Source organism: Echinops telfairi, unplaced genomic scaffold (assembly GCF_000313985.2).
Source record: "Echinops telfairi isolate 266 unplaced genomic scaffold, ASM31398v2 ScPeMD7_18;HRSCAF=68, whole genome shotgun sequence".
NCBI classification, from domain to species: Eukaryota; Metazoa; Chordata; class Mammalia; order Afrosoricida; family Tenrecidae; genus Echinops; species Echinops telfairi.
The window spans coordinates 90148199-90174414 of record NW_022103915.1 but is presented as its reverse complement, the minus strand read 5'-3'; the positions used below and the strand labels follow the sequence as shown (position 1 = coordinate 90174414).

At 44.8% G+C, this 26216-nt stretch overlaps 1 protein-coding gene across 1 annotated transcript; it reads right to left on the bottom strand.

Annotated features, from left to right (window-relative positions):
• Positions 1 to 8239: 8239 nt before the first annotated feature.
• On the bottom strand, positions 8240 to 23475 carry LOC101650268 (transmembrane and coiled-coil domain-containing protein 5B-like). The gene is made up of 11 exons (XM_004712676.1): positions 23441 to 23475; positions 21654 to 21803; positions 21256 to 21370; positions 20684 to 20734; positions 19962 to 20030; positions 18597 to 18653; positions 17792 to 17851; positions 17122 to 17186; positions 9812 to 9887; positions 9493 to 9536; positions 8240 to 8438 (listed from the first exon to the last, which is right to left on the bottom strand). The coding sequence occupies exons 1-11, from the start codon at positions 23473 to 23475 to the stop codon at positions 8240 to 8242; spliced, it is 921 nt and encodes a 306-aa protein (XP_004712733.1).
• Between the last annotated feature and the right edge of the window lie 2741 nt (positions 23476 to 26216).

Genomic DNA, 26216 nt, shown 5'->3' with positions numbered 1-26216 from the left:
CCAGACTGGATCTTAGAATCTAAAATTGTGAGATTTTTGTCTCCTATCTGTTAGACACGTTATCAAGGGACACCAGCACCTGGTGAAGAACGCCATGCTTGGTGAAGAAGAGGAAGCCCTCAAAGAGATGGACTGACATAGTGGCTGCACGGATGGCCTTGGACATGACAACTGTGCGGATGCCCCAGGAGTGGGCAGTGTTGTTTTCTGTCGTGCAGGAGTTGCTGTGAGCCCAAACAGACTTGATAGCACTGAATCATAACAACAATACAGTGTATACAATTTAGTCAATGATCAATGAATGTTGTGATTATTGGTACTCCTGGGCCCTCATTATGCCAGCATTTATACTTTAGGGAACTTTCCGAGTTACCTTGAAGCCTGATTTTGAAGGCTGGATGAACCACAAAATTAAATCCTTGAGAGCAGTCCTAATGGTTTATTTTAAAAACTCTTCTTGTCCCGAATCCCAATCCCACTCAGTGCTTGCATCATGTTGCGTCCATGGTACACTTGCGCTTGGCACAGAATATCACAACCCAGTATCTGTGGTGGTGGAGTGGGTGCCTATTCATGGGGACCTCATGGGTTACCGAATGGGGCTGCTCCTCAGGGTTCTGTTGACAGTAGACTCTGTGGAAATACTCCTGGTGGCATAGTGGTTAAGAGCTCATCTGCTAACCCACCCAGTGGTCCCATGGGAGAAAGACCTAGCAATTTGATCCCATAAAGCGTATAGCCTAGAAGGTACATGGGATCGTTCTACTCCACCCATGAGTAGACCATCAAGTCAAAGGCACCTAACAACAACAGCAACAAACCTTATGGAAGCAGATTATCAGGTCTCTCTTCCAAGGCACAGAGTCTACCAAGGTTTTAACCTGAACACCTCGGTCCAGGCTTAAGAGATGCTGTTTCTTCTAAGGAAGACAGGCATCACCGGCACATCACTCCTGAGACTCCCAGTCCTTCTAGTGGACCTGTGGGAAAGAGGAGCCCTTACCTTCCTGTCATTGACTGGACCCCAACTCACCCAACAGGATAGAGACAAACAGCCCCTGGGGGTTTCCAAGGCTGTAAATCTTTATAGGAGCCGAAGCCTCACCTTTCTGCCCCTGGGTGTCTGGTGGGCTTGAACTGCTGATGGTGTGGCTAACAGCCCAAGATGAAATCCGCGGGAGAGGCTGGACAAATCCTGTCTGAACTGCTTAGTGCTAACCCCAAACCAAACTCACTGCCATTGCATCGAGTCCAAGTCACAGTGACCCCTGCAGGGCAGTGTAGAATTGCCCCTGTGGATTTCTAAGACTGTAACTCTTTTTATGTTGTTGTTTTGTTAGAACAACTCAGCAAAATAAAATTTTGGTTTATTGTTAGACAACATGCTTTCACACATACATGAAAGAAGGCCAAAAATAAATAAATAAACAGCAACTTCATGGGCAGAATAATAATAATAAGGAAAAATCTTTCATCTTTGGTCTTTTTAACCATCTCTTACAAACCAACTATTTATAGTACAGTTAAGAACATACACAAAGACAGTTATTGGGGTGCTCAGAATAAGATTGTATTCTTCTTGTTGTTGTTGTTGCCTTTTTCACAAGGTTTTTTTCTACTTTGAGATGACAATGAACAAGGTCCCACCACCAGGAAAGTCAGAAGTAGGGCAGAGAATGAACTAAAGGTGGGTTTGGTGACCTGAGTTCATTAAAAATGGTGACCCCTAACAATAATAGGGACACAAATATAAAACGCAAATTAAAAAAATACACACTTTTCCTTTTTCAAGTACTTTTAAGGGAAAAAGAAGAAGAAGAAAAGGCAGGGCCTTGGAAGTTTTGGTTCCTTTTGCCTCCCCTGTTGAAAATTTGCAGCGTAGTTTTGGGCAGGTGGGGGGTTGGTGAGCGCAAACCTTCTGCGCAGGCGCAGCCCGAGGGGACGCCAAGGTGATCAGGTTTGGAGTCTAGGACAGGAAGTGGAGGGTGAATAAAAGTCATGGCGCCTTTTTCCTACGTTGAACTTTTCCTTCTTCATTGTCACCGGTCTTCTGCTTCTTGTGTCAACATTCTCATCCTCATCATCCTCAGCTGCTCAATTGCCGGTAACTGCCTCAGCCTTCTCCTCTTCATCTCCGTCTTCTTCACCATCATCACTTCCTCCTCCTCCTCCTCTCCTTCCTCCCTGCCTTCTACCTCTACCTCAGTGTCAGCCTCTTATTGCCCATTGGCGTTCAGATTAGCGGAGGCATCCTTCCATTTTTGCCTCCTCCACAGCCTCCTTGTCCCTCCTTGATAGTGCTCTGGAAGCCAGTGTCCACGGCCCACGATGCAGCGGATTACGAAGAAAGCATGAGTTCTTCATAAAGAAAGCCTCTGCTTTCTCCCGCAGATCAGCTGGTGGTTTCGAACTGCTGACCTTGTGGTTCTCAGCCCAACTTGTATCCACGATGCCATGCCTACAATTGTCTAACGCTGCTGTAACAGAAATACAAGTAAGTAGCTTTAACAGACTGAAATGTATTCTCTCACAGTTCAGGAGGTTGGGAGTCCTGATTCAGAAGGCCGGTTCTAAAGAAAATTTTCTCTTTCTCTCTCTCTCTCTCTCTCTCTCTCTCTCTTTCACAGTTTAGAAGGAAGGTGTTTATCTCCTTTCTGCACCTGGGGCTCCTCAAAGATCTCCATGTATCTCATCTCATTATCGGTCTTCCTCTGGGTCTGGGAGCTTCCCGGCGCAGGAATCTTGGGTCCACAGAACCCATTGTGCCCCCCAGTTCATTCTTGATGTTTCCTGGGATAGCTGGGGGCCTAGAGCCTGACTTGGCGAGCACCAGGAAGCAGGTGGTTCTAATTCCTGTGAACACCAACTGAACGTATTTTAGTCAAAGAAGGTCATCAGAAACACCGTTAACATCCTCCTCAGGCCCAGAGGGGGGAATGGCTTGCATGAACTCAGATAAATAACAACCTAGACTAAGACTCAAGGGCTGACTCATAGTTCAGTACTCTTTGCAAGACCATATAGGGGCTCACAAAAGATATTCTAAGTACTATGGCTTTCTTGTTTGTTTGTTTTTAAGGCACTTTTAATGCCGCTGAGAGCAAGGAGAAATGAAAGGGACAGGCCTCCTTAAAGCACTGGGTATAATGCTAATAGATGAGAGTCACACTTCAGATCAGCCTTCTCTATCAAGAAAAGTGATCGTTAGCAGTTAAAAGGATAGTTTAAAATACAGTTTTAACAGGTAATTATGTTATAAAGGTAGCTGAGATGATAAAGAGTTTAATTCACTTAAATGGTTTCAAGTGGGCAGACTCAAAGACATTCCCTTTCCGAATTCAGAAAGAACTTGCTTGCAGCTGTGGCCACTCTCTCAGGAGAAGAGGAGGGAAGCACGATTAACCTTTTTAAAGGAAAGGTTAACAAACTGCCCGAGGCCACACAACTATTCCAAGGAGATTTCAGAACCAAATCTCCCTGCTTTCAAACTTCATCCGTTTACACTCCAAGGGTGTCTCTGGCCTCTGAGTGCCGCAAAAGACTACAAGACACTCAACCGACCGAGTGAAATTTGGCAGAGCAAGAGGAACGTCCTAAACGTAAGGTTAAAAAAGAATAATAATGAGGGAGGGGGGAGTGGGCAGGGAGGGGGGAAATTAGCTGCCGATATTAAGGGCTCAGGTGGAAGGCAAGTGTTTTGAGAATGATGATGGTAACAAATGTACGTATGTGCTTGACACAATGGATTTATGTATGGATTGTGATGGGACTTGTACGAGCCCCCAATAAAATGATTTTTAAAAATACTAAAAGCTGTACAAATACAAAAAGATGGAGCGTAAGAATAATTCATATTCAATCGGGTCAGAAATCAATATAGACTCCAACCTCAGTCTAAATGTGTGAGGCAACTGCCCAGGTGGCTAATGAAATCTTGGGCAGCATTCGTAAAGGCACAGTGCTCAGGAGAAGGGGAGAGGGGGCTACTGTACTTTGCCAGTTTGACCTCATCTGTGGTACTCTCTCCAGACTGGTTGGTGTCTGAGGAGGGAAAGGGCTACAACATCATGTGAAAATTGGTTAGCGGACTTGGGAATATTCATCCTGGAGAATAGAAGGCCTTTCAGTTTTAGTGATGCAAATATGAAGGAGGCAGTCATTTTTTTTCCGTGTTGCTTAACAGGACAGAACTAAGATAAAGTAGTACATGAAGGCAAGCTTTTATTGACGATAAGACAAAGGAACTAGTGTTAGTTGAATACTCACCACATCTTGCTTGTTGTGTATTATTTTATTCAAACCTTTCAGAGATGGATGGCTATTTAAGGGGAAGGGGAGCTCCCTGTTACTGAAAGAGGTTTAACCTAATACTGCTTTTTTGTTTGTTTAATGTCAGTGATAACCCTTCTTCTGCTTCCAAGATCTGGCAATGCCACCCAGCTGCTTCTGGACCCAAGATTTTACTGGGAGGTAGGCTTCTGCAACCTGGATTTCCAGTTGAGCTCCAAGTCCCGACCTCCCCATTGCATAACTGACTGTAAGCAAAGGGCTAACTGGTCTGTATTTTCCAAAGCGGATCTTGCCTAGTTAATCTTGACAGGTGGCTGTACGTGTGCGAGTCTGTGAGTGTGCCTTTGGTAAGGACTTAGCAGTGGAGGAGAGCCAGGGAATCTCCAAGTTTATGAGAGATTGTGTGGAAGAAGATGGGAGTGAGTTTGGAAATACTGTTGATCTATTTCTTATCCAGCGGCGGTTCTTTTCAAAATCCCAAACCAAATTCACAACCCTGGAGTCGACGCTGACCCTTACTAACCCTATGCGACAGAGTACAACTGCCCCTGTGAGTGTCCATGACTGTAGCGATTTCTGGGAGGAGAAAGCCTGGACTTTCTATCTATAAAGTAACTGGTGGTTTCAAACTTCAGACCTTGCAGATCTCAGTCCATGCATAGCCATTATGCCACCAGGGCTCCTGGCTAAAGAGGAGTCACAAATGCTGAAACTCTTTAGCCTCATGAATGATCTGGCCAATGTATCTATTAGTCAGGGTCCTGGCAGTAAAGAGAAGTCACCTCAGATGGTTCAAGTGAAGAGATTTCAATTAAGGGACCGTCTCTGAGGTGTGAATGGAGAATCAGCAGAAGAACCCCTGATTCTCCAGGCATACATATGGGCCACGCTCAAGACTGTTCATTAGATGCCATGTCACACTCCTTGGTGCCCACGTGGCTCCTTCTCCTTTAGGTCTTTGTCCTAATGCTCTGTTTTCAGGAACATTACAACTACTTCTGCTGGGCAGTCCCTCTTTCTCTCTCTGATTCACTCTTTCCTGCCACTTACCATCTGATATTTAAATATTTCAATGATTTGTTTATTGTCTGTCTCTACTTATGGGTGGGTTTTTTGTTTGTTTGTTTGTTACTGCAATTTCAGAACCAAAAGAAAACTCAAGTCTTTGTTGAGTGAATGAAGACTCACTAAAGCTTATAGAGGAATTGCACAGAGGGAGATCTGGCCCGTTCTTTGTTCTTCCCGTTTCCACTTGCTGATCACAGGCTTTTGGGTGAAGCCAGCTGAATGCAAAGAGCTTTCATTTGGTCACAAGAGGGCGATGTTGGTCAGTTTTTGTTTTGTTTTTTAAGAGCCCTGTTCAAGATGAGACTTGGCAGCTTGATGGGCTAAGGAGGAGCTGCTTACTGTAAAGATCAGTTTTTACTTACCACGATGCCATAGAAAGATGAGGCTGTCTCCTCCTGCAAAGATTTCAAGTCTAGGGGACCCTCAAGGGCAGTTTTACCCTGTCCTAGGCGGTCCCTATGGATTGGAATCAATTCAATGGCAGTGAATCTATGTGTTTGTCTCAAAGACAGGGAGCCCTGTTGGTGAAGTGGTTAAAACCGTTTTGTTGCTAACCAAAATATTTGTAGTTTGAGCTCACCAGCTACCTCTCAGGACCCAATCTTTTGTAAAGATTGGCAGCCTCGGCAACACCATGGGATAGTTCCACTCTGTCCTGTACGGTCATCAGGCGTCAGAATCTACTTGATGGCAGTGAGTTTGGGGTTTTTGAATTGTTTGATCTGAGATCATACTCTTCCCTCTGTCCCTTACAGAAAACATGGGCCAGAGCCATATCTAGGGCTAAGGGCAACTCAGTGTCCCTTCGCCAGACATTGTTGTTCATGTGAGAATCTGTTAAAACAATTATCAAGAGCGGAGCGGTTTTTACCGAAACAAAGGCCACCAGACAGCAAAACCCTGAGGCATTTATTGGAGGTCCCCTCCACCGCTTTGCTTCTGGAGGCCTGGAGCCATGGCCAGCTGCCAGAGGACCCCCCTCTGCCTCCCTGTCCTCAACACCACCAATGTCCAGTTGGCTGTACCTGCAAAAATGTGCAATCTCACAAGACGGGTTCCTGGCTCATTGTGCCCCCCACCCCCCACCCCTTCCAGACACTTACTCTACAAAAGAAATACAAACGAGCCAAGAGATGACCCCCTTTTCAAGACCAAATTCACTGTCACAGAATCCATGCTGACTCCTAGCGAGTGTACAGGACAGGGTAAAGCTGCCCCTGTGAGTTTCCGAGACTGTAACTCTTTACAGAAGTAGAAAACCCTCTCTCTCTCCTGAGCCACCACTGGTGGTTTTGAACTGTCGACTATGCAAATTGCAGCCTAGCCCATAACCACTATGCCACCGGGGTTCCTATTACCTCTTTTACTAAGTACTTGATAAAGATTCCATGTTAGCGCGTCCTGTGGATGATATAGAAAGGTCATTGTTCCTGCAGCCAAGGGCTACCATGATGCCCCAGCAGGGTAGAGCGAGCATGATGGAAAGGGAAGCCCAGGTTATGGGGGCAGGGAGGGGGCTTAAAATTCAGAAAGAGGGGAGGGTGACAGTTTCCAATGGAGAAGGATGAAGGCGGCATTAGAGAAGAGATGCCCTTTGAATTGGGGCGTGAGCAGTAGGTAGGATGCAACATTGCATTTGGCTGCATCCGAAGCACTTTCTTATGTCACACACACTGCCACAGGACACTTGCCATTTAAGGCATTTGAGTTTCTTAGTGATTGAGCAACTACGTGAATATGAGGAAAAGGCTAGTTTTTCAGGCCATGCCCCTCCTGTAACACAGAGCATGCTGTAGCATCAAAGAGCTCTAGGGCCCATATCGGGTTATGAACAGAGTTGAAAGGCACAGCCTTATGTCTATGCGGGGATTGCCCTCTTGAATTCCCTTTGAGGCTCTGAAACAGACAATCAAAAAAAAAAACCACCTCACTGCCATTGAGTCATGACCTGGAGGTCAAGGTAGAACTGCCCTGGTTCTGAGACTGTAATTCTTTATAAGCCTGGAAGTCATCATCTTTCTCCTGCAGAGCTGCTGGTGGTTTCAAACTTCTGAACTTGTGATTTGCAGCTCAACTTGTAACTTCGACACCACCCGTGGACACCTGGTTTGGTTTATGGAACAGGGTGGACCGCTTCCTGGAGTGCTCTGGATTGACTGATGCTCACCCAGAACATGTTGATGTTCTAACCACTTTGTACCCTGGCCAGAGCCTTGTCTGGTAACAGGGTCTTTGAGGATGTGACCAGATAGCATGCTACCATGCTGAAGTAGGGCGGGTCCTAATCCCATAATGACTGTTGCTCTGAGGGACGATGTGCAGAGAGACAGCGGAAGATGGTCATATGGGGATGCATCGACAAGCCGGAGAACTCCAGAGCTACCAGAAGCTGCGAAGGACAAGAACACATCTGTTGGAGACTTTGGAAATGACAGGAGTGAACACCACAATGATATGGGCCCCTGGCCTCCAGAACTGTCAACCAACACGCATCTATTGTTGAACGCTATCCCATTGTGGGGTTTTATTATGAGAGCTGTAGGGGATTAATACAAGCAGTTTTTATTACCTCGCCGCTTTTCTTAACAGCACAGGGGATCCAACACATGGGAGCTTGTCTCTGAACCTGTCTATTCACCTGGAGCTCCAGGACACACAGATCACATTCACAGACCAGAACAAAGGACTCTCGTCACACATACTTTTTATTTCAAAGGGACACAGTCCAGAGGGAAAGCTAGGAAAGAGAATGAAATGAAGAGGAAATCCAAGTAATAGCTGCATTGAAGGCTCTCGGTCCTCTCTGGCCCATCGCCCGATACGTGGCACAGCCATGTTACCTCCACTTCTGCAGGGCGTGCACACCCCGCGCCACCTCAGGCTAGTGTGGTAGAACTTCCTCCACCTCCAGGGTAAGGAAGGGGGACAAGAAGTCCCTTAGGCTCTTCAGGGTGCTTCTGCTCATTACCATGGGCAGGGTCTCCGCAAAAAGGTTGGGATTTATGCACTGTAGATGGAAAAGCACATAACCCAACAGTCTAAGGAAGATCGTGCTGAAGAAGACCAGACAGCGAAAATGCCTGCCAAAGAGACAGACATTCATTAGCCTGGGGGAATGAGTCCGCTCACCGCAGTGAACCTCACAATTGCTTTGGTCTCCAACTTTCTTCAGACGAACCTGGTGGGAAACATAGGGTTGGATAGCAGGGGGTAAGATCAAACAAAAACAAACACAAAATATCGACATGGTAGAATTGAATGCAGGTGTGCTAGCCTTTAGGTCCGCCAACAGAACAGAACCCAGAATAGTCATGTTGGAAGTCCAAAGGTATAAAGACGTTCCAGACACTATCGATGGGGCAGGCCTTTTGTGTGTGATCATAAAATGTCCAAGATGCTTACACTTCGGAGTATGTGGCCAGTGGTCCTCTTTGGACCCCCTCTAGCAAGCAGTGCCAGAGTTAATGGAGGTTGAGCCACCTCTGGCATTAACATAACAAACACACCAAGTGCCCTAGAATCTTTCAGACCCATCATGATCCTGGAAGACAGAGTGGACTTGCCCCCCGGGGTTTCCAAGGCTGTAAATCTTGACAGAAGTAGAAGCCTCATGTTTCTCCTATGCAGTGGCTGGTGGGTTTGAACTGCTGGCCTTGCAGTTGGCAGCCCAAAGCAGTAACTTCCTACTCCATTGGGGTAATATGACTAGCATTGACTTTTCTAAACAAGTCTCAAAGGAGACAATAATTATTTAATGTTCAAATGATAAAAGGTGCAGATAGGGGTGTGTGTGTTTTCTTGCGCACTGTATGGGTTTTTCTGGGTGGGGGTTGTGCTTATTTGTATTCATTCTGCCATTCTGCATTAAGTCACCTGTTTCCAGTGAGTGAATGTGGTCTAGACCCTGTAAACTGTCAGCAAACAGTAGCCCTTTCAGTGTGTACATGTGGAAGTAAAGTTGAAAAACTTTAAAGGAGATTATTCAGATAAGGATGATTTCATTTGTTTGTAAAAATATATTCATGGCTCTCAAATAATTTTTCCATTGTCGTGAAGGATAGGCTTGGCTCCTCTGCCTTCAAAGTGTGCCTACCCCGGTCTAGACTAAGTAAAAACCAAGGTTATGCCACTTACGTGTACCAGAAGATCTTCCTCTGTTTCTTAATGATTTTTCTCTCCTATGGGAAGCAGTGAAGGAAAGGGGAAATGAAGCATGTCCGTGTGTTCCAGAAACAGTCCAGCACAGCCCTGAGCGTCTGGCTGCCCAGGTCTAAATCCCAGCACTGTTACTTCCTACCTGCTATGCTGGGGCACAAAGTACGACGAGGCTGAATCCCCCCCCCCCCATCTTATAGTTATAAGTATTAGGAGATAGGGTGTTGGGGAGAGACAAGTGAAAAATGAGAGAGAATAAGGAGAGAAAACCCCCCAAATTGGGGCAGGGAAGACTTACCATGTTGCTTTGGATGGTTTCCACCAAAATTGACCCAGGTTTTACAATTTGGGAGAAATTATTCTGGGCTTTGGATCTGGATGGGGGAAAAAAAGGTTAAAATGAAGAACGGTGTGTAACATAATTTAAGGGTCTGATAAAAAGTGCTTCTTAAAGTCATGTAACATTAGTCGTTTCTTAGATTATTTTACAAAATTGATGATGTTCCACATTTAAAATTACTCCCCAAAGGCAGATGAAAGGATACGAGGTTACATTATAACGTAACTACATCTGCCGCAATCCCCTTTCCAGGGCTCTGTAGCCCATCGCAAGGCTGTTCACATCCCTGGACCACGGTCAGACGGCCTTTACTGGAGGCTTGACTCGTGTGGGAACCTTGCGAGTGGACTTTGAGCTTCCGTTGTCCTGTTGGGTGTTTAATATTCCTGCTTGATTTTCTATTGAGGTTTTTCTCTGTTTTATTTTGTCATTGTTGAGCTTTATTTGTTTTGGTTTTGTATGATTTTCTGCATATGAAATCCAGAATAGGGAAATCTCTCAGGACAGTAACTAGATTAATAATTACATAGGGGTATGGCAGGGGAGGGAACAGGAAGCTAACAACAATGATTGTGGGACAGAAGATGGTCTGAAACTGACGGTGCTGGTGATTGGACCACTCTTCATAATCGGACTAAACTATTCCATTCTAGCCTATGTGAATAATATGCCAATGAGACTTTTTTTCTCATGGCTCAACATGTGAAGCATTGGTTAGATGGAATCTATTCTAAGAGAAATGATAATCAGTGGGGACCAATCCTGATATAACCCAGGTGCTGGATTCACATTGCAAAGTCTTGGTGGCAGCTGAAATCTCAGGTCTGGTTTTAGTTCCTTGGCTGTCCTGACTATGCAGAGTTTGGGGTCAGCCAGAGATTTGAGATGAACTTAAACCAGAAGCTTTAATTGCCCCCAAATCTGCACACACACATCCTTTTATTCCTTTCAATCTCAGAAAGCCTCTGATTTTTTCTGTAGGTTTTACCATCACACATCACCAAGTTTGGTCTAGGCAGGCTTAGAGTGATTAAGATGGGGCCACACCTCACTTCTCCCTGGTACGATCTTCCCTCCATCATCTGCATATGCTTTGCTGATCACAAGGTCAATGGTTCAGACCCACTAGATGTATGGAAGAAATATGAAGTAAATTGCTTCTCTAAAGATTTAAGGTCTCTGAAATCATAAGGAGCAGCTCTACTCTCTCCTCGAGGTTAACTATGAATCAAATCAATGGCAGTGGAATTGGGGGTTCTTGCCTTTTTGTCAGGGTTCATGTGCTTTGTCATGTAGTTTTGTACAGATTGGACACCTCACTTGAGGGTCAGATCCAGTAAAATTCTGCTCAGCTATTTTGGTGGGAGTTTCTTTTTTGTAATCTTTTGTGATTTTGTCATCACATAAAGGTGGGACAACTTTGTGATTCTGTTTTTGTAAACTTATGGTAGCGCAACTTGTATCAGACTAGCCAAATCTGAAAGAAACTACATAAAGGGACAAAACAGATAAAATGGCTCCTTCAATGCAGTCAGGACTTGAGATGACGTAAACTCTGTAGAAGGAAAGCACCTCGAGCCAGTTCTCCATTCATTCAGGTCTCCGCCCCGCCCCGGGCATTTGATAATTGTTGGTGCAAGGGACAAGAATCCGCATCACAAGTGGCTGCATCAGTGAGCTGGAGAGAGAGAGAGAGAGAGAGAGAGAGAGAGAGAGAGCCTGGCATTCAGGGCTGTGAAACTGAGCATACCACATGGGGGGGAGAGAGGAGGGGACCACCAAGAAGTCAGTAAAAGTGATCTCAGGGCTTTCTCCTTAAGGTGATGCCTGTCTCTGACAGTGTGCATGTGTACATCAAGATTCTAAAACATTCACTATCACCATAGCTCCATAATAGTATCTCAACAGCTAACTACATATAACCACACACCCCTCTCCAGGGGGATGAAGAACAGAAACCATGGGGGAAGGGAGACAGCCATCAGTGTAAGATCTGAAAATAATCATTTATAATTTATCAAGGGGGCACAAGGGTGCGGGGAGAGGGAGCAAAAACAGAGGAGCTGATCCCAAGGGCTCTATAGAAAGTAAATGTCTAGAAAAGAATGATGGCAACATATGTGCAAATATGCTTGATATAATTGATGTATGGAATGTTACAAGAGTTGTAAGAGCCCCAAATAAAAGATCATTTAATGTAATAAAAAGCTGTAGCTAATGCAATAAGGCAAGAGAAATAAGTAAAAAGTGTAAAGATTGAAAGGAAGAGCTACAACTGTCACTTCACAGATGGAACTCTGAAAGAATCTACAAATTATTCCAATAAGTAAATTGATTAAGATTAATGATTAATAAGTAAAATGATACAAGTTCAGTTTACAGAAATCCACTGCATTTCTATATGTCCTAGCAAAAAACTCAAATGAATAAACACACCATTTACAATAGCATAAAAAAATATCAAATACCTAGGAACAAAACTGACTAAAGCTGTCCAAGTGCCCTACACCAGAAACTAATGAAGAAATGATAAAAACTAAAAAGAAATGATAAAATATCTACATATGGACAGATGATACATATATTCATCGTTTGGAAAGCTCAGTGTTGCTTAGGTAACAATTATCCCTCAAATTGAGCTACAGATTCCATGTAATTCTAATCAGAATCTCAACAGGTTTTTCTCTTTTTTTGGTGGAAAATGAGAAAATGATTCTAATGTTTATGTGAAAATTCAACAGGCCAAGCATAGGCAAGACCGTCTTGCAGACCAGAGTTCCAGAACGTGAACTACTATAGATTGTGACCAGTGATAAAACTATAGTAACTCAGACAGTGTAGTGCTAGCACAAGGACAAACACAGACCAACGGGACAGAATGAAGTGACCTAAAATAGGTTCACACAGAAATGGTCATCTGACTTCTTTTAAAAGCTGAGCTATCTGGTCTCTGTAATACATGGCGAATCTATCTCTACAGGGGTGGGGTGTATCTTGATCTCACAGCACAGAATATAATAAAGTCTAGAGGAAATTGAAACTTAAATATAAAGGATAAACAATAAAAAACTCCAGAAGAAAACACCATTGTTTTATGGCTGACGGAAAGCAATGACTTAAAAGGAAAGACGGGTAACTTTGATTAATTAAATGTATTTAAAATGAAGCATGATTGCTTATTGAAATATGCCATTATGAGAGTTCAAAAGGAAAGCAATAAACAGACTATTACACATATATCTGACAAAGGACCTTCTCAGGAAAGTGTACGAAACTCCATCAGTAAGAGAAAAGAATCACAACTTCCCAAATGAGTCAAAAGACGCTGCAGGCAAGGTGGCCGGGGAGGGTGGGGAACCAACTCCAGCGGATCCCAGAGGAAAGGAAATGGTCCAAAGGTGATTATGCTGATGAGTGAACAACCCTTCTTCGTGTGAATGGGCGATTGGATTGTATGATGTATTCCTTATAGCTCAATAAAACTCCTTTTAAAAGATATCTACATATCCAAGGAGCACTGGAAAAGACACCGTGTCATTATACCATAATTAGTGAAATATGTTGTTCAAAGCAAACCAGATGATCACTGTACCTGAGTGGGCAAAGCTAAAAAAAGAAAAAGGAAAGACCAATTCTCCTATGGCTTTAGAATGATTGTTCATATGGATGGATGGATGGAAAATAACCAGGACCCTCAGCTATTGTTCATGGGAAGGGGTATTAATATAGCCTTCCTTGGAAACTATTTAGCATCATTGAATGATTTGATATATGTGTTAATCCCAACAAATAAATCTAAAGGTATGTATCCCTCAAAAAACAAAACAAAACTCGAAACTCACTGTCATTGAGTTGATGCCAATTCATAGCAACCCTATTGGTGTCTACATATATGTATATGTCTGTGAGTATATGTAGATGTGTACCTTATGTCCCAGCAATTGCACTCTCAGATATACATATACACCCCAAAGACATGAGTGCATATATCCACCAAAAGAAGTAAACATGGATGTTCATAACAGCTTTTTTCTTAATTATCCCAAATTCTAATACAAATATTCATCATCCATATAATAAATCAATTGTGCCAGGTTAACACAATGAAAACTTTGCAGCTATACAAAAGACAAATTGCCACTGAATGCCGCAAGAGAGAGAAATCTCACAGTAAAAGAAGCCGTACTCAAAAGAGGCCACACTAATGTCATTATGTTTAGAATCTCATAAATAGATTCAAGTAGAAGAAAAATGAAGAAGCCAGAGCATCAGATAGAGGTCACCTTTGTAATGAGGGGCCAGGCACTTTGGAGGCGCTCAGGTGTTCTATATCTCAATCCGGGTGATGCTAACATATATAAACTCCCCCCAAAGTAGACCCACAGCCATTGACTCAATTCCAGCATAAGGCCCCTATAGAACAGAAGACTGTAAATCTTCATGGGAGCAGACAGCTCCTCACCTTTCTCCTATAGAGCAGCTGGTGGGTTTGAACTGCCAGCTTCGCAGTTAGCAGCCCAAAGCTAACCTACAGTGTCACCAAGTACCCTTTCATGTGCATATTTGAGGATAAGTAAAAAATATGGTAACAAAATCACAGATACCTTCTTTCAACAAAATGTCAAAAAGTGAGGCTATTGTTTCTCCACGTATTATATTCTTCTGACGGCAATGTTTCCATTTCTAACACTCCCCGGAGGAATTCTATGCTTTTTGATCATCATTGGATCAACATAGCAGTTTGAGCCACCAGGAGGGACTTGCAATTTGTTCCTTTTAAATGGCCTTTGAGTTTGGGGCACAAAAGAAGTTTGAAGGGTCAAGATCGGGGGTATCTGGTTGATTGGGGAAGGCTTCTCCATAATTTCTCATAGGAGAGACCTTGCTATTATCTAAGAAAGGGTGGGTGCATTGTGGCAATGGGAAAAATTATCTGGTGTTACTTTCTTGGCCATTTTCTCACCAATACAATTTTCACTTTTCTTAAATTTTTTCCCCTAATAAGCCCCATGATCTTCCTGTGTCATTTGAGAAGATAACTCCTGTGGAAGTCCCCCAAAGAGTTGTTAGAACCTTCTGAGTTGATCTCATTGTCTTCAATTGAACTGACCCGGCATATCCCCTTGGATAGGTTTTGGTCAGAGCATTTTTTTTTTTAAAGACAACCTAAGGAGACTAAGACTGTATTACTAAGAGAATGTGTCTGCGGTCAAATCAGTTGTTGTTGTTGTTAGGTACCGTAGAGTCAGTTCTGACTCACAGCAAACCCATGTACAATGAGAAGAAACAGTGCCCCTCCTGTGCCATCGTCACAATTGTCCTTAGGTTTGAGCCCACCAGTGCAGTCACTGTGTCCATCCATCTTGTCAAAAATCTTCCCACGCGGTTCCTAGACTTGACCCAGTGTGATAGCCTTTTCCAGGTACTCACCTCTCCTGACAGCATGTCCTAAGTGTGTCAGATGGAGTCTCCTCATCCTCGCCTCTAAGAAGTACTCTGGTCATACTTCTTCCAAGACAGATTGGTTTGTCCTTTTAACAGTCAATGGTATTTTCACTACTCTTTGTTAGCGCCATAATACAAATGCCTCTGTTCTTCTTCCATCTTCCCTATGCAATGCCCAGCTTTCACGTGCACGTGATGTGATTGGAAATACCATGGCTTGTGTGAGATGCACCTCACTCCTCAAAGTAATATCCTTGTTTTTTAACACATTAAAGAGGTCTTGTTCAGCAGATTTGCCTAATGTAATACATCTTTTGGGCTCTTGACTGATTTCATGAGCATTGACTGTGGACCCAAGCAAGACAAAACCCTTGACAGCTTGAATATTTTCTCTGTTTATCATATTACCTATTAGTCTAGTTTTGATCATTTGTTCTTGTTGTTGTTGTTTTACATTGAGTTGTAATTCACACTGAAGGCTTCATCAGCAAGTGATTCAAGTCCTCCTCACTTTCAGCAAGCAAGGTGTGTCATCTGCATACCACAGGTTGTTAATGAGCCTTCCTATGCCCACAGAGTTATGGTCTTGGAAAGGTACCAGGGCAATTCTACCCTGTCCTACAGGGTTGTTATGAGTTAGCATCAGCATTGACTTAATGGCAGTGGATGAGTAACCCACGAGGCTGCATTCTTCTTCATATCATCCAGCTTCTCTGAGGGTTTGCTCAGCACGCAGATTGAATACGTGTGGTGAAGGATACAACCCTAAGGCACACCTTTCCTGATTTTGAAACACGAATATGCTCTTGTTTTCTCTGCACAACTTCCTACAGGTTCTACATGAGCACAAAGCGACCCATGGTTTGTATGACACACATAGTTGAATGCCTTTGTGCAGTCGATAAAACGCAGGTCAACATCTTTCTGGTATGCTCTGCTTTCAGCCAAGATCCCTCTGATGTCAGCCATGATGTCTCTCGCTCTATATCCTCTTCTGAATGTGACGTGAACCTCCGGCAGTTCTCTGTCAAGGTGCTGCTACAACTCTTGTTGGATCATTTTCAGCGTTATTTTACTTGCATGTGCTATTAATGATCTTGTGCTATCATTGAAGTGTTCTAGTGGGTCATCTTCATATGGAATGGGTAAAATATTAATCTCTTCCAGTCACTTGGCCAAGTAGCTGTCTTCCACAGACTACAATTGTAGCTCTGAGGGCAGAGACAGGTTTAAGCAAGTTTTGTTTACAATAAACCCACTGATGTGTGACCCACAACCCTAGTAACAATACCTTTTGACTTATCCTCATACATGGACGGAATTCATCGCAGTACACACCCTACACACATTGTCTAATAGAGTATCTAATGTACATACACAAAAAGCACAAACAGATATTCAAAAGGGTACAAAGTCCTCAGACATACAAGTCTGTGGATACAGCGCATCAAAGCCCATCATTGGGTCTCCCCATCAGTCTGACAGGTCCTGTGTGGAGAAGGGAACAGAGTGCACATTTGTAGTGACTTTCCAGAGTTGTTGTTCCTTTTTTTTTACCCCCTGAGGATTCTTCCTATTGGCACCAGGTCCGTGTCAATTTTCAGGATTGACGCTCAACAGAGGTTACATGAAAGAGCACACACATCAAAAGAGACCATCTAAATTCCAACAGCTGAGAAGCTGCAATGCTGATGCTTCTTGAGCCTGGAGCCTGGGCTGGATAGAGGATTTGATGGATGTGAGTGGACGCCATGTACTCGCCCTTCAAAGGTGTCATGCGATCATCACTTCAGTCCATCAGGGAAGTCGTTTTGAAAACTTACACTTCTTTTTCAAGCAGTTTCGTGTCCTTTTCCTGTTCCATAGCTCTCAGAACTTCCTGGTATTTCTTTCCATGGAAATAAAAAATAGAGAGATATTGGTCATAATTCAGGATTTCCATCGATTTCATTGCAATGGCATTGATAAAACATATAGCAAACATATCTTTTAAGACTAGCTCAATATCCCAAACGGTGTGTGTGTGTGCATGCATGCACAGAAATGCCTATGTGTGCACACAGGTAGGGGCGTGTTGTAATGGAATATCAGGAGCTATCCGTGACTAGAAGAGACATACATGGAAAAGGGAGCTCTTGTGTCCGATTCTGCTTGCGTTCAGATCCCAGCTCTGCCCCTTATTAGCCGTGTTCCCCAGGATGTGTCCCCACTCCTCGAAACCTGTTTCCTCACAACCATGACAACATCATTCTCATAAAGGTGTGGGGCCCGCTGAGGGAGAACAAACACCAGAGGTCCAGTGCTTGACACAATGCCTTGCGCACAGTAAGTTCATTACTAATGTTTGTGTTCCGTTTTCGCGCTTGCTGTGTCAAAGGCATTTTGCCCCAGCGGCAGATTTCAGTCTGACAAGAAACCAAAGGACGCCTTGCTCATCCACAGCCCTAGAGAAACAGTGTCTCTACGCTGACTGTTCTCCCAGAAACACTGTACCTTGATGTAGTGGGTCTGGTCTTCACAGAGCTGATACACAGATTGGTAGTCACTTTCTAACTAGAAAGGGGAAACAAACAAATCCATGCCTTAAATCAGAACCACAAGCACAATTGCTTCCACCCAAGTCTAGGCTGGCCCATGGAGCCCCCTAACTGGTACATTGGACCCTTTCTTGGTTCTCTGGCAACTCCTTATCTGAAGGGAAACAACCACATCACAAAACAATGATCTCATCATTTAGAGTCAGGGCCGCATGTTAAGCAAAAGGAATTGTTTGTGCAAGTTGCCAGGTTCCCGATCTAGTGAAACATCAGAGATGTTTCAGGGTCCTTGGCTTTGGGATTCAGCCGTGTGCACTGAGGTTATTGTCATTGTTAGGGCCGTTGAGTTCATTTTTACTCCTACCGACCCCATGGGACAGACAGAGTAGAACAGCCCCGTAGGCTTTTCTTCACTGGAATCATTATTGAAGCAGATCTCTAGCTCTTTGTCCTGACTGGGTCTGAACAACCAATCTTTCAGGTGGCAGCCCAGTGACTAACCATTGTGCTAATGGGGCTCCTATATCTGAGGTAGCTGAGTGGTTAAGAAATAGACCGATATATATATATACATATATATATATACATATATATTTAATATAAGCTTTCTTTCCTTCACCTGTATGAGAATCAGAGATTCATTTGCCGAATACTTTTGCTGCTCCCCCTGCCCTGTCTCAAGAAGTTGTTTCTGAGACTTTGGGGGTCTCTTCTATTTGTATCCTGGGCTAGACCCTTAGGGAAAGGGACTCTGCCTCTACCTTGGCCAGTTCCTTCTCTTGAGTTGCACAGAACTCTGTTGCCTTTTGGAGTCTTACCTGTGGACGAGAAGGACAGAAGAAAAAAAACAAGAAAGTGGGATTCTTTTGTGGAAGATAATCAGGCAATTTTTATCCTCTGTCCACAGGCCAGCAGAAAGTATGATCATAATGGTTATCACATATTGACGATGTATGATAGCAATCGACTCTTGTCTTCACAATAATCTTATGCACTTTTACTAGGTCCCCTCCCCTATTTTACAGATGAGGAAATAAAGGCATGGAGAAGTTAAAGAATTTGCTTAAAAGTCACACAGAGCTGAGATTTAAGCCGCAGCAGTCTAACTCCTTTGTCCCTAGGCCCCACCCTCTGCTTCCTCCAATCCCACCAACCAAAACTCATCAGCTTCTGTCTCCTGACTACATTCTATAGGCCCACTGGCATGTCCTCTGAATTACAGATGGAACGAAACAGAAATTTTATTCCTATTTGCCAAAGAGAAAACTAAGATGGTGGGGTCAGTGTTTTCTGGGATTAGCCCAAACAGTCACATTCTTCATTTAAGTCTGCATAAGGTTTCCACAAAAAAGTTTCCCCTACTGGCCATCCATTGAATAATTCAATAAATATTTACTGGGCATCTTCTATGAGCCAGGCACTGTTGTAGGCCTTGGGAAAACAGCAGTGAATAAATAATGTATGAGCTCACTGGGCTGATCTTTAGAGAAAAGATTACAAAACAAAATGCCCTTGGCCTATGAGCTAGCTCTGAATAGGTCACTGCTCTGCCCTTGTTTGCTTGTGGAGGCTAGTACCGTATTTATTTTGTTTTACGTGTCTGTATTTTCACGCCTCTCTCATTCAGATGATAAACTCGGAGGCAGTGCCTGATGGGCATTAGCAATGTACACTCTCCTGACTGTCATTGGCGAGGTCTATAGAGCAAGTCCACTCAACTTTAATGCCACTGCAGTCATTTCTGCCACTCGTGTGCATGTGTGGTCCATGGACCATGGGTGGAAATAGGGAGAACCAGGGAAAGTGGCCCAGCTCTGACAAACACAACATATCTCGTCTAAGTGAGTCCTTGAAGACAGTGCTTCCATCTGGAACCGGAAATGGACACAACCACACCGAAAAACTCACTGCCATCAAGGAAGTCAATTGTGACTCCTGCAGACGCTATAGGGCAGGGCAGAACTGCCCCTGTACGTTTCTGAGACTCTAAATCTTTACGGGAGTAGAAAGCCTCATCTGTCTCCCATGGAGCAGCTGTGGTTTCGAACTGCTGGACTCTCAGCTGGCAGCCCAAGGAGTAAGGACTACAGCTTCTAGAAAACCTCTAGGTTTGCTTTTCTACTCACCTTTGATTCTGTCACCATTTGCTTGAGGGTTCCTGTATCAATGCCACCCTTCTTCAATCTCCTCGATACCTGAAATTCCATTCCAAAAGTTGTGAATTAAATAGGGCACAGAATGAAAGCCTGAAATAGCAGCAGATGTGGGGATCCCAGGACTGCTGAATCCCACAAGGAAGCTTGATGGAAATGTGTTTCCTTTCCCCTGTGGAAGCTGTCTGTCTGATACTCCCTGGACAGACCCCTTTGTTCCCTGCATCAATGGGAGCACTGTGAGAAGTGCAGGGAGGGAGAGGAGAAGGAGCAGGGTCAGCGGCAATGGAAGGGGCACACCTGTCCTCCCTTCCCAGTCCCGGAGTGCTCTCATTACCCATCTGTAATTCCCTGGGAGCAAGTGAGGGGATGCGCCTGAGTCTGTACGCGGAAGTCCGGAAGGAGGAAGGGGGAGAGGGAGTAGACCGGCTATGCTGGCTATTTCCACTCATCTTTCCGGCTGGCGAGTTCGGGAACACCCTGACTGTTGGGGTGCCTTGGAAATGGGCCTCGTTTCAAGCGTGGGCCCTGTGGCATTGTGAATAGTCTTAACACACATGAGTGTGCACATATAAGTGACCCTTCGCTCTGAACGTGACCAGTCCCTCCCCGCCCCGCTCTCAGCCCACTCGCATCCAGCAATCTCTTGTGCAGTCTGGTGTCTGGAGTTCCAGGAGCCCCCAAACCCACCGTACCTGCTTCTGAAGCTCCAGCACATTCTTGCTTAGAATCTTATTGTGTTTTTCCTGCAGAGAGAGAGACGAAAGGGAGCACACTGGCTGTACCCCTGCCCCTCCCCCTCAGTGTGCCCCTGGACTGGTATCAGGGTGCCACACACAAGCGTCCTTAGGCGCTGCCCATGGCCAAGTGCTCAACTGCTGGCAAATACTGGCAGCTGGCAGCTTGAATCCACCTAGCAGAGACTTGGGAGAGGCACCTGATGATGCTCCTGACAGTTCCCACGGGGCACAGTACTATTCTGACCCACACGGGTCACTGGGCGTCAACGTTCCCTCCACGGCCACTTTAAAAATAATGATGTATCCGGTGTAGAGGGAGCAAGGACCGTCTGGCCCCACAGGGCACATCTGGAAGCCAAGGCCAGGCGCTGGTGCCTGCGCCCAGAGCTTCAATCCCAGAGGACTACAACTTTAAACCGCTGAGTTTTCTAGATGCAGAAGGGACCGCCCACCCCCAACAAGCGAGAGCCCCGCTTGCGCTTGCAAGCCACATGTATCAGCTGCTGCTCTCCCCGCCACCTCCTCACCAGTTTTGCTGTCTCCAATTCCACGTCCCTCAGAGCGTCCTCCATCTCGAAGGTGCTGCTCAGCTCGTCCTTCTCGTTGGCGAGGCCTACTGACCGGGTGATCTCCCTTTCCAAACTGAAACACATAAAGCCACGGCGCCCTAAGGAAGCGACAACCACTCCCGGGCCCCAGCGTGCGACATGACTGTCAAAGGGACTCGGGGGCCAGTAGGATCGTCCAGAACGGTGGCAAGAAAACGGTGACCAAATGCGCAGATTGAATGCGAATGTCTACAACTAATGGCACTGTGGGCACCGCAGTCCATGTTCCCAGATTTAAAGAACGCACGAAGATTCACTGACAAATGACGCCCCTGTGGCTCTGAAGGCCTTCCCTCACCCCGCAATGCCCGCCTGACCTTTGGATAATTTCTTCTTTCTCTTGAATCTGTTTCAGAAGAACCTGATTTTCCTGGTCCAGCCTCTGCAGGTCCTTTTCGAGGTCTGAGTTCAGGTAGTCCAGGTTCTGCTTCGTGACTTCCAGCTTGGGGATCTCCATCGCATCACACCTACAGGGAATCATCTCTAATACTGAACGAAGGACAGGGAAACCAGGAGCCCTAAAAGGGCCTTTCCCCCTTTGCTCCTTCCTTCCTCTTCAGGTGCCAGTGTGCCCACTAGAACTCAACTCCTTTTGGTTGTTCTACAAAGCAAAATGTATATCTTCATATGAGTAGTTCAATTGTAACATTCTTTTTTTTGTTCAAAAGAGTGCCCCCACACTTGGGCACACACATGTAATGGCAGGGAATGATGAAGTGACCTTCTGCCGTAGGGTACTCCTGCATGTACTGAGGATGTCTTGTGACATTTTCTTAGTGAATTTCAAGCTCTAGTCTGAATATATTACTCTTGGTTATAACTGTATGATAAAGGTATAGGCCATGATCAAGACATTGGATTGAGTTTGGTAAAATCCTGATAACGAAATGATAAACACCTAAAGCGGTATGTTGGCTCTGGGGCAGGTTATGGCTGGACCTCAGAGTGATGGAGGTCCTTGTAGCCAATCTTCGCTCAGGTGTGTTTGGGTGAAGGTGGGGGGAGGGCCTGTCAGAGGCTAGCTCTCTGAAGGCAGGAGGGAGCATTGGCTGTGTTGCCCTTGTCCATGCCAGGCCCATGTGCATCCAGGTGGATGGACCGTGTGGTTGGTCATTCAGACTCATCTCAGTCCAGCAAGGGATTCCCAAAACCTCCTCCTGGCTCTCAGACCTGTCACTGGTGGCCAGTCGGCTGGCGTCGAACAGAGCGACTGCGATTGTTTTAGTGTCTGCCTCCCAGTCAAGTGACCTCTCTAGCCCCTGTGCCTCCAGGGCTGGGCCAGCCACACAAGTGAGAGTCATTTCTGGGGTGAAAAGGGGGATTGCTCCCTGGAGCAAGCAGTTTGTAGCTCAGGGACAGGATCTTTTTAGGAGGTGGGCTGCTGTAGAGACCCAAGGATAGAATCAAACCACTGCATCAGCCAATGAAGATGAGCATGAAATCGGTTTCACAGAAGGGTTAAAAATATGAAGCCATCCACTTGTAAAAAACATCCTGCTCTGGGTGCTTATGAAAATAACTCATCAGTTTGGGTGGCACGTGAAATGCATTTCACATGTGTTCGTTGTTCTTTAGAAAAATTATGTGGTTTCTATGTGACTTGAGCCGTGCCTATAAAGTAAGGGTTTTCAAGAGAGTTATATCTTCAGTTTCTTTCTTCACCTGCTTACAAGGGCCAGGTAAAAGAGAGGGAGTGAATCTTTACTCCAACCTGGATGGATCCATTACTTGAGCCATTAACTCTACCTGAAAAGTCCACCACTAGTCTCTAGGATGGAGAAGTTAAACCGAACAGGCTTTTCTCCCCAGGAAGTCTTTCCAGGGGAGAGAATGCCCCATATAAATAGGACAATTTTTCCTTAACACTTGGGTATAGGGTCTAATTAAAAACGCACTGTCTTCAAGTCAACTCTGACTCATAGCAAACCTATAGACTTATCGCTATGGGTTTCTGAGACTGTAACTCTTTATGGGAATAGAGCCAGGGGTGGTTTCAAACTGCTGACCTTGAGTTTAGCAGCCCAACACATGCATAACACTAAGCCATCCAGGCTCCTCTAGAGATTAATACTCTTCTGAATTCTTTTACATTCTCATCACTTACATGTCCTCAACTGGGTCCTGTTCAACTTCTTCCATTGTACATTTCCTGCAAAGGTGACACAAATACTTGTTAAGGAAACGAAGCTGCTAGTGCTGAATAAGTAGTGGATGCAGGAGGAAGCAGGCAGAAGTTGAACATTTTGTTCACATAAGAAAGAGTCAAGTAGAGACAATGACTCCCCATAGTCCCTAGTCAATTACCATACTTTGCATAAGCTAAATTTCAATAAGCAAAATAAGTAAATAATATGAATTATTGTCCCCTAACTTAGTTGTTTTCAAACTGTCTCACACTTAGGCTACCATTCCTTGACACCATTCACCCGGTCACGGTCACAGCTAAAATGTGAAGGTTTTAGAAAGGTGTGTCTACTGGAAAACATACTCACTAACCTAAACCTGTAGGAAAACAGAGGGAAAATGGAAGAGGTAGAAGTTATGAAAAAAGTCAACTACCCAACATGGTTATGCTGCTTTTTAACAAATTCGTTGTCATAGGTTGAGTTGATTCTGAGTAAGAGCTGAAACAGCAGCATGGACCAAAAGGATATAGCTATAGAAGGAGGGAGCAGATGGCTGGCTCTTAGACCAGTGGTTCTCAACCTTCCTCATGCCGTGACCCTTTAATACAGTTCCTCATGTGGTGGTGATCCCCCAACCATAAAATGATTTCTGTTGCTACTTCACCACTGTCATTTTGCTACTGTAATGAATCGTGCAACCTCTATGAAAGGGTCATTCAACACCCAAAGGGGTTGCGATCCATAGTTTGAGAACCATTGCTCTTAGGAATGGCATCTCCTAGCCACTGCACCAAGATGCCCTGGTGGTTTAATGGGTTAGTTGGCATGCTACTACTGCAGGTTCGAACCCACCAGTCACTGTAAGGAAGAAGGATGAGGCTTTCCGCTCCTGTGAAGATTCACATCTGTAGAAATCAAGAGGGCCAGTTCTATTGTGTCCCACAGAGCTGCTGGGAGGCAAAATGTACCTGATGGGTGTGAGTTTGGTATTTTGGTTTTCATCACTCTCCCAAAATCAAATTTCCGGTCCAAATCCCATGTAAGAGAAGTGGAATCCCTAAACTCCCTTCTACTTTCACAGTCATCTCTTCTTTTCTCTTCCCCTTGAAGCATCATAGCTTTCATTCCTTTCTTACTACCTTCTCCTGAGTCCTTTCATTACTCTCCCTCTATTTTTTTCTTTCTATTCTTTTTAGATACACCTTTTGAGGGTCATCTCAGTCTATCACAATTACCTGTGAGCTCACTCTTCTATTCCCTGGCACTGCTCCCAATGGGGACTTCCAACTGAACATCGGAATCTTCAGAAAAGCCTTCCCCTTGCTGATTGGATTTTTCACTTACAGCTAGACCTGTCCTCTCTGGCTGGGTGGGGCAGCATGTCATAGTGAGTGAGGTGGGTGGGGTGGCAACAAGTCATGGTCATCTCTGTCCACAGAGGAGGACCTATGTTCAGAACTTTGGAACCCTTTAGATCTCTTCTGAAGAAGCAGCAATGAGATATCTAGGGTAACTTTCTGGATACCGTTCAAATCTCTTCTAAACAAACAACACTGTGGATGCATTGTTCTATCCTCCCAAATCTCTCAGCCTGATAGAAGTTAGTCTACCTTTATTGATCGCAACCCTCTAGGACAGAGTAGAACTTCCTTTGTGGGTTTCTGAGGCAGTAAGTTTTAATGGGAGCAGACAGCCTCATCTTTCTCCTGTAGAGTGGCTGGTGAGTTAGAACTGTCCAGTACATGATTCACTGTGATACCAGGGTCACTATGAGCTGAAATAAGTTTGATAGCAGTGCTTGGCTTTAATTTGGGTAGGAGGAGAGGTCACTGTCATTTCTGTTCCACGATCTCTGTGTGGTGCACGTGCAAGAGGTGGGACCACATCCAGACCACACATCCCTATTCAGTGCACCCCTAAGACATGGGGTGGGGAATCCCTGAAACCAGTCATATAAATTTGAACAACTTCTATGAGCCAAGATATTCCTCACCATGTTGGTCTCTTAGAGCTGCAAATCTCCTTTATTTTCTTTGAATCGGTAGCCAAGTTGTTGGAAAGGAAAGGTACAGTATCTCAAAGATGTAAACCTACATGGAGATGAAGGAAGAGGGAAAGCGTGTTAGGTCCAGGGAAACAAGTCGACAATGTACTCCTTTAGGATTCTCATTTTATTTGTTGAGGTGTTCAATTACTAGGTGGGAGCCAGAGGGAGCTTTCTACTTTTATCTCGGAAACCCACAGAGGCAGTTCTACCCTGTCCTCTAGGGTCCCCATAAGTCAGCATTGATGGTGGCGAGAAGTAGTAAGGTATGGAACCGCCACTACCCTCGAGTGGATTCTGACCCCTACAGAGGGAGAGGGCAGACAGCCGCATCTTTTTGGAGGAGGGGTTGGTGGGTCTGAATTGCCGACTTTGCTATTAACAGCCTAATGGCTGACCTGCAGCACCACTAGGCTCCTTAATTCCTGGAACAATAGATGGAATTTGTACATGTTATGCCTAAGAAGCCTGGGTTTCTTCTCTTTTGACTAAGAAGATGAGGCAATGAGGTAGTTAGATTATTGTGCCAACCTGGCCGATAAATACATGTAGGATTAATTGAAGGGCTGAGATTGAGTGGCTCCGGTGGCCTCCCCTCTCTTGTCTCTTGCTCTTTGATCATCGGACCAGTGTGCGGCTGCCTTGCTTGCTCTGTGCCTCAATTTGCAAGCTACACTACCTGTGGGACACCTAGCCCATGGACTGTGTTG